Below are 17,850 nucleotides of genomic sequence, written 5' to 3'. Positions count from 1 at the left end.
CCTTTTTTTTTTTTTTTTTTTTTTTTTTTTTGAGACGGAGTCTGGCTCTGTCGCCCAGGCTGGAGTACAGTGGCCGGATCTCAGATCACTGCAAGCTCCGCCTCCCGGGTTTACGCCATTCTCCTGCCTCAGCCTCCCGAGTAGCTGGGACTACAGGCGCCCGCCACCTCGCCTGGCTAGTTTTTTTTTTGTATTTTTTAGTAGAGACGGGGTTTCACCGTGTTAGCCAGGATGGTCTCGATCTCCTGACCTCGTGATCCGCCCGTCTCGGCCTCCCAAAGTGCTGGGATTACAGGCTTGAGCCACCGCGCCCGGCCTTGTTCACTTTTTTTATCCCTAGTGCCCAACATGTTGTAGGTCATTATATATTTGTGGAGTAATAGGTGGTTATTGCCACCACCTTAGTGAGGCCACTGATAACTCTTTATTTCCTTTTTTAGAAACAGGGTATTGCTCTGTCACCCAGGCTGGTGGGTGGGTGACAGAACCTAAAAAAAAAAATTTATATATATATATAGAGAGAGAAAGAGACGGAATCTTGCTCTGTCGCCCAGGCTGGAGTGCAGTGGCACAATCTCGGCTCACTGCAAACTCCGCCTCCTGGGTTCTCGCCATTCTCCTGCCTCAGCCTCCCGAGTAGCTGGGACTACAGGCGCCTGCCACCACGCCTGGCTAATTTTTTCTATTTTTAGTAGAGATGGGGTTTCACTGTGGTCTCGATCTCCTGACCTCGTGATCCTCCCGCCTCGGCCTCCAAAAGTGCTGGGATTATAGGCGTGAGCCACCACGCCCAGCCAGCAGTCTTATTTTTGTTCACTTTTTTATCCCTAGTGCCCAACATGTTGTAGGTCATTATATATTTGTGGAGTAATAGGTGGTTATTGCCACCACCTTAGTGAGGCCACTGATAACTCTTTATTTCCTTTTTTAGAAACAGGGTATTGCTCTGTCACCCAGGCTGGTGGGTGGGTGACAGAACCTAAAAAAAAAAAAAAAATTATATATATATAGAGAGAGAAAGAGAGATGGAATCTTGCTCTGTCGCCCAGGCTGGAGTGCAGTGGCACAATCTCGGCTCACTGCAACCTCCGCCTCCCAGGTTCCAGTGATTCTCCTGCCTCAGCTTCATGAGTCTCTGGGATTACAGGCACTTGCCACCACACCCGGCTACTTTTTTAGTACTTTTAGTAGAGACGGGGTTTCACCATGTTGGTCTCAAACTCCTGACCTCAGGTGATCCGCCTGCCTTGGCCTCCCAAAGTGCTGGGATTACGGGCATGAGCCACTGTGCCCGGTCGTATAATTTAATATATTCATGATATTTTCCTGCTTATAATCATTCAATTGTTTCATATTGTCCTCAGGATAAAGTTTATATTCTATTCCAATCTCATCTCTCACTCCCTATCCTCTCACCCCCGCTTCCTTTTCACTCAGTTTCAGCAGTGCTCAAATATTTGTAGGTTTCACTCCCCACTCTTTATGTATGATATTTCTTCTACCAGGATCTCCCTAGCCTTCTGCTCCTTCTTTTACCTAGTGGTTCCTTATGATGTTAGGTGTCAGCTTCAGGGCTGCTTTCCCCTCAAACAAGATTGAGTTAGATTTCCCTCTTAAGTATTCCTGTAGCACTCTGAACTTACACCTGTGATAGCACACGTCATATTTATTGAAGATGCCTGTCAGCTGGTGGCCCCAGAGTCGTGTTTCTTTATGAATGTTCTAGAACCAGGTATAATTCAGACAGATAGCAAGTGCTCACTGAATTCATTCATGTATGCATTAAACTATTTAGATACCAAGGCTGAAATACTGTTGGGGTTAAATTATTGTTGTGAACTTTTGTTTTTTGAGACGGAGTCTCGTTCTGCCGCCCAGGCTAGAGTGCAGTGGAGTGATTATGGCTCACTGCAACTTTCACTTCCCGGGTTCAAATGATTCTCCTGCCTCAACCTCTCGAGTAGCTGGGATTACAGGCATGCACCACCACACCTGGCTAATCTTTGTATTTTTAGTAGAGATGAGGGTTCACCATGTTGGCCAGGCTGGTCTTGAACTCCTGACTTCAAGTGATCCACCCATGTCAGCCTCCCAAAGTGCTGGGTTTATAGGCCTGAGCCACTGAGCCCGGCCTGATCATTGTTATGAACTTTTTGACTTTAATATAGTGGCCAGGAATACTAGGAAGTGTATTTATAATACCAGGAAATTTGCAGCAGAGATGAAGATCAACCTAATATAAATCAGTTCAGCATCACTAAAAATTACAGACATGTAAATTAAAACATCATTGGGAAATTATTTTTGCCTATTAAATTCACAAAGATTACAATGATTTATAATATACAAGCTGGGTGGGGTATGATGAAATAAATACTCACAGAGTATTGAAGAATAAAAGGTACACAACTTTTTTTGTAATACAGTTTTTTTTATAATACAGTTTCTGTTAAAATGCTACGTGTTCATAATTTTTGGCCCAGAAATTCAACTTCTAGATATATATCCTACTGAAATATACAGATACTGAGGCATCCAGAGATACAAGTACAAAGTTGTTCATTGCAATATTGTTTCTTTCTTTTTTTCTTTTTTTTTTTTTGAAACAAAGCTTCATTCTTGTCCCCCAGGCTGGAGTGCAATGGCATGATCTCAGCTCACTGCAACCTTCGCTTCCCAGGTTCAAGCAATTCTCCTGCCTCAGCCTCCCAAGTAGCTGGGATTACAGGTGCCTGCCATCACACCTGGCTAATTTTTTGTATTTTTAGTAGAGACAGGGTTTCACCATGTTGGCCAGGCTGGTCTCAAACTCCTGACCTCAGGTGATCTGCCTGTCTCGGCCTCCCAGAGTTCTGGGATTACAGGCATGAACCACCGCGCCTGGCCCATTGCGGCATTGTTTCTAAAGGTGAAAATTTGAATACAGCCCAAAAGTTCATCAGTAGGATCCATATGAATAAATTATATACAGTTTAAAAAAATTAAGTAGCATTTTATCTGTAGATGTGGATAGCTAAGATACACTAAATTTATAAAGTAGGTTACAAAACCCTACCTATGTAATATCTCATGTTATAAATAAATACATAAAGTCATAGTATATGCTTGTGTAATGTATGTGTGTATTTAAAAAAAAAAAAGGGGCCAGGTGTGGTGGCTCACACCTGTAATCCCAGCACTTTGGGAGGCTGAGGCTGGCGGATCACCTGAGGTCAGGAGTTCAAGACCAGCCTGATCAACATGGTGAAACCCTGTTTCTACTAAAAATACAAAAATTAGCTGGGCATGGTGGCAGGCACCTGTAATCCCAGCTACTCGGGAGGCTGAGGCAGGAGAATCACTTGAACTCGGAAGGTGGAGGTTGTAGTGAGCCGGGATCACTCCATTGCACTCCAGCCTGGGCAGTAAGAGTGAAACTGTCTGGGGGAAAAAAAAAAAAAAAGTCTGACAGAATATTTACCAAACTCTTAGCAGTGAATTATTTCTAAGTGACTAGTATTAGGGAAGCTTTTACATTTTATGTTAAATATTTTCTGTCATGTTTGACTTTTTTTTAAATAGTAAGCATGCGTTGTTAAAATTACCAAAATAAGATTTAAAAACATGCAAAAGGAGCACAGACTAGATGGTGTTGCGGTGCTATCAGTTGCAAGTATGAACTGAACACTTAATTTTCTCCCCCTTTCTCAAATAGAATGCCCAGTGTTTACATGGGGACATTGCACAGTCACAAAGAGAAATTACACTAAAGGGCTTCAGAGAAGGTAGTTTTAAAGTTTTGGTGGCAACCAATGTGGCTGCCCGTGGTTTGGACATTCCTGAAGTTGACCTGGTGATTCAAAGTTCTCCTCCTCAGGTAGGAAATGGGATTTGATTTGGGAAAAATAAGAGCAATTTTATAAATTACCATTTGATTTACAACATATTGCTTGGGATGTGAAAAATATGTCATCTCTTCTTGCTCTTAGCCATTTTTTGTTAGTGTGATATTAAATTGATCAGATTCTGATACCTTTGCAGATGATTAACTCTGTTGTTTGGATTTGAAGCATGGAGCAACAAAATCAGGCAGAGAATTTTAAAAAGTTGCCATGTAAAGAAACCTGGGATGAGGTGGATTAAAAGGTTTTAAATCATATTGCCTTTACCCCAAAATCCACACATATAATTGTTTGGAATGTTGAAAAGGGCAACAGGATTGAAATAAATATATTATTATTAACATTATTATTTGGATTCCAGAATAACTGGAACTTGCTAGAGTTTAAAAAGTATTACCTCTTATAATCTTTAGGATGTTGAGTCCTATATCCATCGCTCTGGACGCACAGGTAGAGCTGGACGGACAGGGATTTGTATATGTTTTTATCAACCAAGAGAAAGAGGTCAACTAAGATATGTGGAACAAAAAGCAGTAAGTAGAGTTAAATTATTTCAGACTTATTGTCTAAATGGTGCCTTAAAAGAGAGTTCTTATAATTATTCTCACAAGTAGGTCTTCATAACTTTTCTCAATTTAAGCTGCATTTGGATGTGAAGCCTGCGGAGATCTAAATTTATATTAGCTTCAAGACTTCAATACAGCTTTTATTTTGAAGACAGTGGAGCTGACTTTCTCATCTTTTCCTTGAATTTCTCTCTTCAAAATCAGAAGTGCATTGTGATTTCACTGCTTCTTAGTCCAGCATTGTAAATGGGTGACTAAAAGATTGTCTTGGAATAATAGTTAAGATTCTTTTAAGTAATGGTACAAGTTTCTTTAGAAACTGTACGTTTTCTGTGGTCTGAATTTTCAGTTTTTCCTAATTTTATGTGTTTTTATATGCTATTTCATATACTTTGTAAAATAAGGAAAAAGCTGATAGATTTAAACATCTTTTTTTTTTTTTTTTAAATCAGGCTTGTTTTACAAGTGAAATTCCGTGATTGTAACTAAGGGGCAATTCAAAAAATTATTTTTCTCTTTCTGAAATTTGTAATTGATTATTTATTAGAAAAAAACAGATCTTGGCTGGGTGCAGTGGCTCACGCCTGTAATCCCAGCACTTTGGGAGGTGGAGACGGGTCAGGAGTTTAAGACCAGCCTGCCCAACATGGTGAAACCCCATCTCTACTAAAAATACCAAAATTAGCTGGGCATGGTGGCAGGCACCTGTAATCCCAGCTACTAGGGAGGCTGAGGCAGGAGAATTGCTTGAACCTGGGAGGTGGAGGTTGCAGTGAGCCAAGATCACGCCACCACACTCCAGCCTGGGCAACAGAGCAAGAATCTGTCTCAAAAACGAAAAAAAAAAAAAACAGATCTTTTAATCTGCTAGGGCTATGAAATCTTTAACTCCAAGAAATAGAAATTCGACGAACTATTAAAATATTAATTTAGGAATTAATTGTAAAGACTTCCATTTTTCTTTAATGTAACTCTTTCATTTTCAGGGAATTACTTTTAAACGTGTAGGTGTTCCTTCTACAATGGATTTAGTTAAATCTAAAAGCATGGATGCCATCAGGTATGCTTTCTGAACTTGCTGAATAATTGTTTCTTTTGTATTAGGCTATTCATCTGTAAGCTCTCCCTGTTTAAATAGCGGAAAATTTTAATCACCAGTTTTACCAGCAGACATTTAGTTATATTAAAATATAAAAATGTGGCTGGGCACTGTGGTGCATGTCTGTAATTCCAGCACTTTGGGAGGCTGAGGTGGGCAGATTGCTTGAGCTTAGGAGTTTGAGACTAGCTTGGCCAACATGGCGGAACCTTGTCTCTACAAAAAATACAAAGATTAGCCAGGAATGGTGGCGCATGCACCTGTAGTCCCAGCTACTTGGAAGGCTGAGGCGGGAGGATCGCTTGAGCCCGGGAGGTTGAGGCTGCAGTGAGCCAAGATCGGGCCAGTGCACTCCAGACTGGGTGACAGAGCAAGGCTCTGTCTCAAAAAAAAAAAAAAAATTACTCTTTCTTTTTCCCGTTTATCCTCTCATCTTTTATTTTTTCCCTGTGTCTTGACCAAAAATACTATTTTTAAACCATAGGTCTCTGGCTTCCGTTTCTTATGCTGCTGTTGATTTTTTCCGACCATCAGCTCAGAGACTGATAGAAGAGAAAGGGGCAGTGGATGCATTGGCTGCAGCTTTAGCCCACATTTCTGGTGCATCAAGCTTCGAACCACGATCTTTGATCACCTCTGATAAGGTAGAAATCTGTGAGAAAATTGTACTTGAGTGGGAAAAGGTTAAAATTGAACTATAGTAAATATTGTATAGTGAATTACTGTGCTTTTTGTGCAGAAAAAAACTGTTTTGCTCTATGAGAAACTGGTCTCTTTATTTCTACTCTCTAATAAATCCTTTTTTGACAATCACCTCTTCCAAATTTTTCAAATCCACAGAAAAACTGAAAGAATAATGCAGTAACCACATACAATCCACCTAGATTCAACTGTTAATAGTGTGTATCATTTGCTTTATATCCTTTTTGAGCTCTTAATATGTAATTTTTAAAAAAATATGACATGTAATAATTGTACATATTTAAAGGGTATGTAGTGATGTTTCAATACATACTGTGTATAGGGATCAGATCAGGGTCATTAGCATATCCATCGTCTTAAACATTTATCATTTCTTTGTTTTAGGAACCATTCAATATCTTCCTTCTTGCTTTATAACTTTATAAGTATATATATATTTTTTGAGATGGAGTCTTGTTCTGTTGCCCAGGCTGGAGTGCAATTGCGCGATCTTGGCTCACTGCAACCTCTGCCTCCCAGGTTCAAGCAATTCTCCTGTCTCAGCCTCCTGAGTAGCTGGGACCACAGGCACATGCCACCACGCCCAGCTAATTTTTGTATTTTTAATAGAGACGGGGTTTCACCATATTGGTCAGGCTGGTCTCAAACTCCTGACCTCAGGTGATCCACCCTCCTCAGCCTCCCAAAGTGCTGGGATTACAGGCGTGAGCCACCTCACCCAGCCTGTATTTTTTTCCTAAACCATTTGAAAGTAAGTTGAAACACTGTGATACCATCCCTAAATATTTCAACATGCATCCTCTGAGAATAAGGATATTCTGCTACATAACCACAATCTAATAAGCTTATCTGTGAAAAGTAATGATAGTTCTGTATTATCATCTAATATTTAGTTTATATCCATTTTTTTCTCATTATCCTGAAAATGTCTGTCTGGGTATTTGGAGAGAAATATAGGAAATGCTTACTTTGCACAGACCTTTGTTAACTGAAACTTGTATACCAGAACCTACATTTCATTTTGTAAGTTTCCATGGAATCCTGCAAAGTAAGAAATAGACTCTGCACAATTAACACAGTAGCATGCAAAGTAAGTAAATGCCTGTGTGTGTGTGGAGGGGTTGTGTAAGTGTGACACCATCTGAACTCGCCTGCTACCAGGTTCATATCACATGCCAAAACATACCACACCAGAACCATTGGTGCAGGTAGCTCAGATATTTTTTACTTATTCAGGTGTAAGTGAGGGGAGTTTCTTGGTGAAGAGAATTTTAAATAAGAGTTCTTTTATGTCTGAGTGGAGAGAGAGTTAGCGAGCCTGGTCCTGGAGACATCTATAAGACTGGAGCCTGCTGGTGGGATTTTCAAATAACAGAACAGACTAATTTTGGGCAGCACATCCCTGTGATGGGTAGGAGGGAACAAAAAGGGCAGGGCAGGTTCACTTGGATGTGACTTATTTGGTGTAGTGCAAATGAATGCAGCTGGGGTATCTGATGGTTTCTACCTGGTAGATGGTAATAGTTTAGCTAAATGTCATTTTGCTTCGAGTGACTTATTGGGCTCCATTCCATTTATCCGTATGTATACATATACCTGTTTGTATGTATCTTTTTAAAAATTCAGAATCTAGTTAAATATGTTACATTTGGTATTATGTCTCTTTAGTCTTTTTTAGTCTGGAACTGTTTTCCCATCTTTTTAATTTTTTTCTGATATTGATTTGGTGAAGAGTCTAGGTCGGTTGTTTGGTATAGTATCTCACTGTCTGAATTTGTCCGAATCTCTTCAAACATCATTTAACTTTTGCCTTTATCCTCTTTTAAACTGGAAGTAATATCAAAGCTTGGTTTTTATATTTAGGTTAAATATTTTTGGCAAGGGTACTTTATAGTTAATATGTACCTCATACTGCATCACATCAAGAGGCATAAAATGTTAGGTTGTTCCAGTACTAGTAATGCTTAGTTTGAGCATTTGTTTAAGATGGAAACTGCCATATTTTAAAGGTGTATTTTACTTTCTGTAATTAGTAACTTGTGGGGTGATACTTTAGCATTGAGCAAATATCCTATCCCTAATAACCCACCAAATGCTTCTTAAGACAGTATTTAAAACATACATCTTTAGAAAGCATTGAGATTTGAGCTAAGAAGTACCTAAGAAGTTATTTAGTCTCAACCCTCATCCAATAAAGAATCCCTCTTTGACAGATGGGTCATTTAATCTCTGATTAAATATCTTAGAAACAGGGTGTTAGTGGCTTTAAATTTCTTTCATGGGTTAAACCAAAATCCAGTCTTTATCATGAATGTCCTATAGGCTTTTCCTCTTGCTGTCTCCTTGATATAATCTCTTATCACTCTCCCCTTTCTTATTTCAGACACCCTAACCTATTTGGTTTTCCTCAGACATAAACTTAACTATTACACAAGGCCTTTGCGCTTACTTTCATTGTCTTGAATGTTCTTTCCCTCTAATAACCATGTTGCTTACTCCTTTACTTCATTCTGGTCTCTGCTCAAATATCATACCAGAGAGGTCTTTCTTGATCACTCTAAAATAGCTTACTCCTCCCTGTACTCTTTGTTCTCTAAGCGCTGCTTTATTCCTATTCGTGATGCTTACTATATGATATTCCATATATTTGCTTATTTGTTTACTGTGTACCCACCCAACCCCACATACAGGTGTAGGTACATGCACATGCACTAGAATCTACTCTCCATGAGAGAAAGGACTACTTATTGCTGAATCTCTAGCACCTAGTACAGTCTGTGGCACATACATAGGGGGCACTCAATAAATATTTGTTTGCTGAATGCATCCCCATATCTTCTTAATGTTGATTCTTTTGCAATTAGTGAAGCTTTACAGAACAAATAATTTTTGCTTATGTAACAGTCCTTCAAAAGTTTAAAGAAATTGGTCAGGCATGGTGGCTCATGCCTGTAATCCTAGCACTTTGGGAGGCTGAAGCAGGCAGACTGAGTCCAGAAGTTCAAGACCAACCTGAGCAACCCCGTCTCTACTAATACAAAAATTAGCACAGCATGGTGGCACACACCTGTAGTTCCTGATGCTTGTGGGGCTGAGGTGAGAGGATTGCTTGTGCCCAGAAGGTTGAGGGTGCAGTGAGCTAAGATCATGCCACTGCATTCCAGCCTGGGTGACAGAGCGAGACCCTGTCTTTTAAAAAAAAAAAAAAAGGTTAAAGAAATTTATGTTGTATTTATTTATTTATTTATTTATTTATTTATTTATTTATTTGAGACAGGGTCTAGTTCTGTCTTATGTTGTATTTATTTATTTATTTATTTATTTATTTATTTATTTATTTATTTATTTGAGACAGGGTCTAGTTCTGTCACCCAGGCTGGAGTGCAGTGGTGCAATCTCGGCTCACTGCAACCTCTGCCTCCTGGGCTCCTGGGCTCAAGCCTCCCGAGTAGCTGGGACTGTAGGAGTGGGCCACCATGCCTGGCTAATTTTTTTTTTTTTTTTTGTAGCAATGGCATTTCACCATGTTGCCTAGGCTGGTCTCAACTCCCGGGCTCAAGTGACCCTCCCGCCTTGGTTTCCTAAAGTGCTGAGATTACAGGTGTGAGCCACCACACCTAGCCAAGGTTTTCACTCCAAGCTGACTTTGACTCCCTCAACATTTCCTTAATTCTTCACTTCCATGTTGTCTTTCTTGGCTCTGGTTTGCTTAATTCTTAATTCTCTCTTAAAGCATAGTGGTTAGAATTAAATAGAGTCTTGCAGCAATACATAGGATAGTACTTTCAATTATCTGTAAACACTATTCTAATAATGTAGTTTCAAAAAATTTTTTTAGGCCGGGCGCGGTGGCTCACGCCTGTAATCCCAGCACTTTGGGAGGCCGAGGCGGGCGGATCACAAGGTCAGGAGATCGAGACCACAGTGAAACCCCGTCTCTACTAAAAATACAAAAAAATTAGCCGGGCGCGGTGGCGGGCGCCTGTAGTCCCAGCTACTCAGGAGGCTGAGGCAGGAGAATGGCGTGAACCCGGGAGGCGGAGCTTGCAGTGAGCCGAGATCGCGCCACTGCACTCCAGCCTGGGCGACAGCGCGGGACTCCGTCTCAAAAAAAAAAAAAAAAAAAAAAGGCCGGGCGCGGTGGCTCAAGCCTGTAATCCCAGCACTTTGGGAGGCCTAGACGAGCGGATCACAAGGTCAGGAGATCAAGACCATCCTGGCTAACACGGTGAAACCCCGTCTCTACTAAAAAATAAAAATTAAAAAAAAAACTAGCCGGGCGAGGTGGCAGGCGCCTGTAGTCCCAGCTACTCGGGAGGCTGAGGCAGGAGAATGACGTAAACCCGGGAGGCGGAGCTTGCAGTGAGCTGAGATCCGGCCACTGCACTCCAGCCTGGGCAACAGAGCAAGACTCTGTCTCAAAAAAAAAAAAAAAAAAAAAAAAAATTTTTTTAGCTGCAGTGTTATATACTTTTGGCTCATAAGAAATGCACAGTTACATCTTGAAGGATTATAGAGTTAGAATTTCATTGTACTGCTGCTGCTGATTTATTTCCAAACATAATGTGGTTTTTATTCCTCAAGGGATTTGTGACCATGACTCTGGAAAGCCTAGAGGAAATACAGGATGTCAGCTGTGCTTGGAAAGAACTTAACAGAAAGCTGAGTAGTAATGCAGTGTCTCAGATTACCAGAATGTGCCTCCTGAAAGGAAATATGGTAGGCTTTTCTAGACAATTAAAAAGCTTTTTAATCAACTACCCCAAATGTTTACAAACACTAGCAAATTTTGTTTTCTCTTTGAAGCCTAATGGCGTGAATAATACTGTTTTCTCTTTGTTAGTTTGTTTCCAGTTATAAATTTGGGCATTATATATGTAACCCATTCCTCTAGAGCTGTAAGTCATTCTGTTCAGTTTGACTATCTGATACCCAAGTTATCTAAGTTTCTGCCACATACTGTATGTGGTTGTGTACATGTGTTTATTCTTTTTATTTTTTAGATTTTATTTATTTACTACTTTACACTGATGAGGTCTCACTATTTGCTCAGGCTGGTCTTGAACTCTGGGACTCAAGTGATCCTCTTGTCTTGGACTCCCAAACTACTGGGATTATAGGTGTGAGCCACTGCACCTAGCCTTTTTGTATTATTATTTTTATTTTTGAGACAGAGTTTCACTCTTGTCACCCAGGCTGGAGTGCAGTGGCACAATCTTGGCTCACTGCAACCTGTGCCTCCTGGGTTTAAGCAATTCTCCTGCCTCAGCCTCCCGAGTAGCTGAGATTACAGGCGCCCGCCACTATGCCCAGCTAATTTTTATATTTTTAGTAGAGATGGGGTTTCACCATGTTGACCAGGGCTGGTCTTGAACTCCTGACCTCAGGTGATCCTCCTGCTTCAGCCTCCCAAAGTGCTGGGATTACAGGCATGAGCCACCATACTCTGCCCATATTATTATTATTATTATTATTATTATTATTATTATTATTATTATTTTGGTAAAGACAGGATTTTGCCATGTTGCCCAGGCTGGTCTTGAACTCCTGAGCTCAAAGGATTCACCTGCCTCAGCCTCCCAAAGTGCTGGGATTACAGGCTTGAGCCACTGCACCTGGCATGTGTGTTTATTTTGTAAGACTAAGTAGCTTATGATTGCAGTAGTTAAGCAGTTCTATAATTTTGAGGACATGCAGGTTAGTTTTTAAGTGCCCTGCTCTTCGTTGTTAATGAATTAATGATATGAATTAAATAAATATTTTAATACATTTAGATAGCAAAATTAAAACTGTAATCTTGTGACTGATTTCTTTTAATGGTTTTGAAAAATGATGTTATGTTATTAATTTAACTTTACTGTATAGGTTCATTCTAGCTTGGAATTTATTAACTAGATTGTTTATTGCAAATAATCATCTCTCTCAAAGTTTAATATTACTTACCTTTAAAAAGGATGTGGTGGCCGGGCGCGGTGGCTCACGCCTGTAATCCCAGCACTTTGGGAGGCCAAGGTGGGCAGATCACGAGGTCAGGAGATCGAGACCATCCTGGCTAACACGGTGAAACCCCGTCTCTACTACAAATACAAAAAATTAGCTGGGTGTGGTGGCGGGCGCCTGTAGTCCAGCTACTTGGGAGGCTGAGGCAGGAGAATGGCATGAACCCGGGAGGCGGAGCTTGCAGTGAGCCGAGATTGCGCCACTGCACTCCAGCCTGAGCGACAGAGAGAGACTGTCTCAAAAAAAAAAAAAAAAAAAAAAAAAAGGATGTGGGGCAAGTATGAGACAAATACATACTTTCAGGAAAAAAATGTAGAGGGGAGGGAAAAAATAACAAGACATATAGGCCAAACTAGTTGCTATACTTGAGTGTTAAATTAATTTTCAGCTTATTGACAACTAAGACCATGGAAGAAACATCTTGGGTTATATAATTCTTATCTAATAAATATTGCAGCTTTTTTCTTTTTTTTGAGACAGGGTCTCACCCTGTCACCTAGGCTGGAGTGCAGTGGCGTGATCTCAGCTCATTGCCACTTCCACCTCCCAGACCCAAGTGATCCTCCCACTCCCACCTCAGCCTCCCGAGTTGCTGGGACTACAGTCATGCATCACCACACCTGGATAATTTTTGCTTTTTTTTTTTTTGTAGAGATGGGGTTTTCCCTATATTGCCCAGGCTGGTCTCGATCGAATTCCTGGACTCAAACAATCTGTCCACTTTGGCCTCCGAAAAGTGCTGGGATTCATGAACTACCACGCCTGGCCTATTGCAGCTCTTTATAAATGAAACTTTCCGTCATTAAATTTTAAAAGAAATTTATTAGAAGGATCATTTTACAGGGCACATGGAACAACATACAGTGTCTATACAAACTCTTCTAGAGAATACTCTAGATTCTTAGCAGTAGTTGTAAATTCTTATTGGATAATGTGTTTAGTTAACTTTTTAAATTTAGAAAATATATTAAGCAGCCACTGAGTCATGCATTATTAGTAAAATAAAAAAATCAACACACATATGCATGTAATTTAAAATGTTTTGCTTTGTTTTGCTTTTAGGGTGTTTGCTTTGATGTTCCCACAACTGAGTCAGAAAGGTTACAGGTATTTTTAAAATTTTATCTTTTAAATAGTTGAGTACATTCTCTAACATTTAGATTGGGATATTTTGGGAATCATAGTCACAATGTCATTATCATGCCTAAATCAATGAAGAATTCCTTAATATAAAATAACTAGTCTGTCTTAAACTTAAATGTATTTTTAAAGAGATGGAGTCTCTCTCAGTCTGGAGTGCAGTGGCATGATCATAACTCATTGCAACCTTGAATTCCTGGGCTGAAGTGATCCTCCCACCTCAGACTCCCAAGTAGCTAGGACTACAAGGCATGTGCCACTATTGCTGGCTAACATGTGCCACCACACCCGGATAACTTTCTTTTTTTTTTTTTTTTTTTTTTTTTAGTAGAGATGGGGTTTCTCCATGTTGGTCAGGCTGGTCTGAAACTCCCGACCTCAGGTGATCCACCCGCCTCGGCCTCCCAAAGTGCTGGGATTACAGGTGTGAGCCACTGCTCCTGGCCCCATGCCTGGCTAATTTTTAAAAAAATTTTGTAGAGACAGAGTCTGTAGCACAGGTTGGTCTTGAACTCCTGGCCTCAAGTGATCCTCCCACCTTGACCTCCCAAAGTGTTGGGAATGTTGGTGTGAGCCACCATACCCAGCAAAAAATTTTTTATTATAAATCATTTCAAACATATTTTTTAGATGAGGGACTTGTATAATGAATCTCCATATACCCAACACTCAGCTTCAACAATGATCAGTTCATAGCGAGTTTTGTTTCATTTCTGTGTTCATCTACTTACCCACTTTTCTGCACTCTTTTGAAATAAATTCTAGGTATTCTGTCATTTCAACCATAAACATTTGCATATTTCTAAATATTAACGACTTTAAAAAAATACATTATCATAATACCATAATTAAACTCCCCCAAAATAATAATTCCTTATTATCGTCCAATTTTGTTTAAATTTTTCCATTTGTTTCCTAAATTTTTTAAATATAGGGTCCATAAAGCTCATACATGGTAATTTGATGTTTCTTAAGTCTCTTTTAATATATAGGTTCTTTCTGCTCCCTCTCTCTTTTAAAAAAGTATCCCTGTATTTTATCTGTTGAAGAAAGAAGTTGTCTACTGGATTCCCATAATGAAGAATTTGTCTATTATATCTCAGTACATACTTATATACCTACTTTGAAACAAAAATGAGTATTCTGCTTTTGAAGTCTTTTTAAAAATTCAGAATATATTAAAGGCACATTTTTGTGTCAATAACACAGTTCCTTTTTTTCTTTTCTTTTTATATTTTAATTTTTTTTTTTTTTTTTTGAGACAGAGTCTTGCTCTATTGCCAGGCTGGAGTGCAGTGGTGCAATCTCAGCTCACTGCAACCTCCGCCTCCCGAGTTCAAGCGATTCTCATCCCTCAGCCTCCTGGGTAGCTGGGACTACAGGCGCCCGCCACCACACTCGGCTAATTTTTTGTATTTTTAGTAGAGACGTGGTTTCACTGTTAGCCAGGATGAAATTTTTGTATTTTTAATAGAGATGGGGTTTCACCATGTTAGCCAGGATGGTCTTGATCTCTTGACCTCATGATCTGCCCGCCTTGGCCTCCCAAAGTGCTGGGATTACAGGCTTGAGCCACTGCGCCTGGCCTTTTTATATTTTTAAATAGAGATGGGGTCTTGCTATGTTGCCCAGGCTGGTCTCAAACTCTTGGTCTCAAGTGATCCTCCCACCTCAGCCTCCCAAAGTACTGGGTTCACAGGTGTGAGCCATTGCACCCAGCCACAGTTACTTATTTTTAATTACTCCCTGACATTTTGGCATTTGGGTGGCTGGTTTTCTTAACCAGTGTCCTATTTTCTGAAATTTATATTTTTTCTAAAATTTACTATTATTAGGACTGCCCTAAACATTAGTATAGCGAATTCTTTATGCATTGCCATGTTTCTCTCTTTTTTAAATGTGATTGCTTGGCCAAAAGGTTAGTGCCTGTATTTTAAAATTTTGGTTATATATTGCCAAACCCACCAGTGGTATGTTCGTTTGTCTTTTCCCAAAAAGTACCAGTATTGGAAAGAAAGATAGCCTTAGCAACAGGGTGTCTTAATAACAACTTTTTTTGAGACAGAGTCTCTCTCTGTTGCCCAGGCTGGAGTGTAGTGGCACGATCTAGGCTCACTGAAACCTCTGCCTCCCAGGTTCAAGCAATTCTCCTGCCTCAGCCTCCTGAGTAACTGGGATTACAGGCACTCACTACCACACCTGACTAATTTTTGTATTTCTAGTAGAGTTGAGGTTGCACCACGTTGGCCAGGCTGGTCTCGAACTCCTGACCTCAAGTGATCTGCCCACCTCGGCCTCCCAGAGTGCTGGAATTACAGACATGAGCCACTGTGCCCAGCCAATAATAACTTTCCTTGCCAACTCATGATCACAATAAGGAACAGTTAGTGTAGCAAGATATAAAATAGTGATGTTCTTATAGGTTACCAATTTGTATATCTTCACTTGTTTACTCCAATATCAAAGTGTTTCCGGTGGCTACATTTTTTAGTCCTTGGCTGGTGTTGACTTGTATTTAATCTCCATCATGGGCTCTTTTACTTTTTGCTTGTCAGTGTACCTGCTGAAAACAATGCACTACTTATTAATGGCCTATCTGCATTGTGCTGAGATACCAAATAGTGCTGTTTTAGAATGTATAAACTGAAGCCGGGCACGGTGGCTCAAGCCTGTAATCCCAGCACTTCGGGAGGCCGAGACAGGCGGATCACAAGGTCAGGAGATCGAGACCATCCTGGCTAACCCGCTGAAACCCCGTCTCTACTAAAAAATACAAAAAAGAAAAAACTAGCCGGGCAAGGTGGCGGGCGCCTGTAGTCCCAGCTACTCGGGAGGCTGAGGCAGGAGAATGGCGTTAAGCCGGGAGGCGGAGCTTGCAGTGAGCTGAGATCTGGCCACTGCACTTCAGCCTGGGTGACAGAGCAAGACTCCGTCTCAAAAAGAATGTATAAACTGAGTATAATGTATACTTTTATACATTTATTTAATCAGTATATTTATTAATACATAGTATAATTTTGAATGTATATTTATTTATTAGAATATATTTATTTAGAATGTTAGAATTTATTAGATAAATGTGCTGAGATACCAAATAGTGCTGTTTTAGAATGTATAAACTGAGTATAATGTATACTTTTATACATTTATTTAATTAGTATATTTAATTCGTAATATGTAGTATAATTTTAGAATGTATATTTAGAATGTTAGGATTTATTTATTAGAAGTATATTTATTTAGAATGTTAGAATTTTGAATGTGTATTTATTTAGAATGCATATTTATAGAATGTAATTAGTATATTTAATTAGTAATACATAGTTTAATTTTAGAATTTATGAATTGAGTATGAATTTATGATCTCAAAAATAGAAAATATTTTTGCTTATTTTCTGGTTTTCATTTTTGTTCCAGATACTTTAACAGAATAGATGGCCTTTAGCTAATAGATATGAAAAAGGTGTCTTCTATACTTACATGTTTACTTATGGTTTCTATTTTGCATTTATATTAATCCTGTAAATTCCCCTAACAGGCAGAGTGGCATGATTCCGACTGGATACTCTCAGTGCCAGCCAAATTACCTGAAATTGAAGAATATTATGATGGAAACACATCTTCTAATTCCAGACAGAGGAGTGGCTGGTCAAGTGGTCGATCGGGCCGGTCAGGCCGGTCAGGTGGTCGATCTGGTGGCCGGTCAGGTAGACAGAGTCGACAAGGGAGTCGCTCAGGAAGTCGACAAGATGGTAGAAGACGAAGTGGGAATAGGAATCGATCAAGAAGTGGGGGCCACAAACGGAGTTTTGACTGAGTATTTGATAGTTAATCTACCAGTGTGAGCTTGCCTATTTCTGCCTAATCATGTACATTATCCACCAAAAATTAGGTCATCATAGTTGAGGTATGTGTCTGCTATTTGCAAAGAAGTTGGTCGTATTTTTTTAAAAAGTATTTCACAAGAATGGTTGTAAACAAATCTACTTATCCAGTTATACCTTTGAATAAAAAAACCTCCTTTTATTGTCTCTTTTCACTTACGTGTTAAGAATTTTCTCAGTGTAATCTTAAAAATATCTTTACAAACTTGGCAGTCAGGCCAAGTGTGGTGACTCATGGCTATAATCCCAGCGCTTTGGGAGGCTGTGGTGGGCGGATCACTTGAGGTCAGGAGTTTGAGACCAGCCTGACCAACATGGTGAAACCCCAACTCTGTTAAAAATACAAAATTTAGCTGGACATGGTGGCGCATGCCTGTAATCCCAGCTACTTGGGAGGCTGAGGCAGGAGAATCGCTTGAACCTAGGAGGCGGAGGTTGCAGTGTGCTGAGATCATGTCACTGCACTCCAGCCTGGGCAATAGAGTGAGACTCTGTCTCAAAACAAACAAAACTTGGTAGTCAAGCTAATCTTAACGTAAGATTACCTGCATTTTACAAAATGTGATGTATTTGTATTC

At 39.8% G+C, this 17,850-nt stretch overlaps 1 protein-coding gene across 2 annotated transcripts in view; it reads left to right on the top strand.

Moving 5' to 3' along the window:
• Positions 1-17,427, top strand: part of DDX50 (DExD-box helicase 50) — a 155,231-nt gene extending 137,804 nt beyond the window's left edge. For both annotated transcript variants that reach the window (XM_025395928.1, XM_025395926.1), the window contains exons 9-15: positions 3,695-3,856; positions 4,295-4,414; positions 5,434-5,507; positions 6,031-6,190; positions 10,833-10,967; positions 13,311-13,355; positions 16,927-17,427. In XM_025395928.1, the coding sequence (XP_025251713.1) occupies positions 3,695-3,856; positions 4,295-4,414; positions 5,434-5,507; positions 6,031-6,190; positions 10,833-10,967; positions 13,311-13,355; positions 16,927-17,205 (975 nt within the window). In that variant the 3' untranslated portion in view covers positions 17,206-17,427. The remainder of the gene's footprint in view (positions 1-3,694; positions 3,857-4,294; positions 4,415-5,433; positions 5,508-6,030; positions 6,191-10,832; positions 10,968-13,310; positions 13,356-16,926) is intronic.
• The last annotated feature ends 423 nt before the right edge of the window (positions 17,428-17,850 follow it).

The sequence above is a fragment of the Theropithecus gelada genome, chromosome 9, assembly GCF_003255815.1.
Source record: "Theropithecus gelada isolate Dixy chromosome 9, Tgel_1.0, whole genome shotgun sequence".
NCBI classification, from domain to species: Eukaryota; Metazoa; Chordata; class Mammalia; order Primates; family Cercopithecidae; genus Theropithecus; species Theropithecus gelada.
This window is presented reverse-complemented; position numbering and strand designations above follow the sequence as displayed.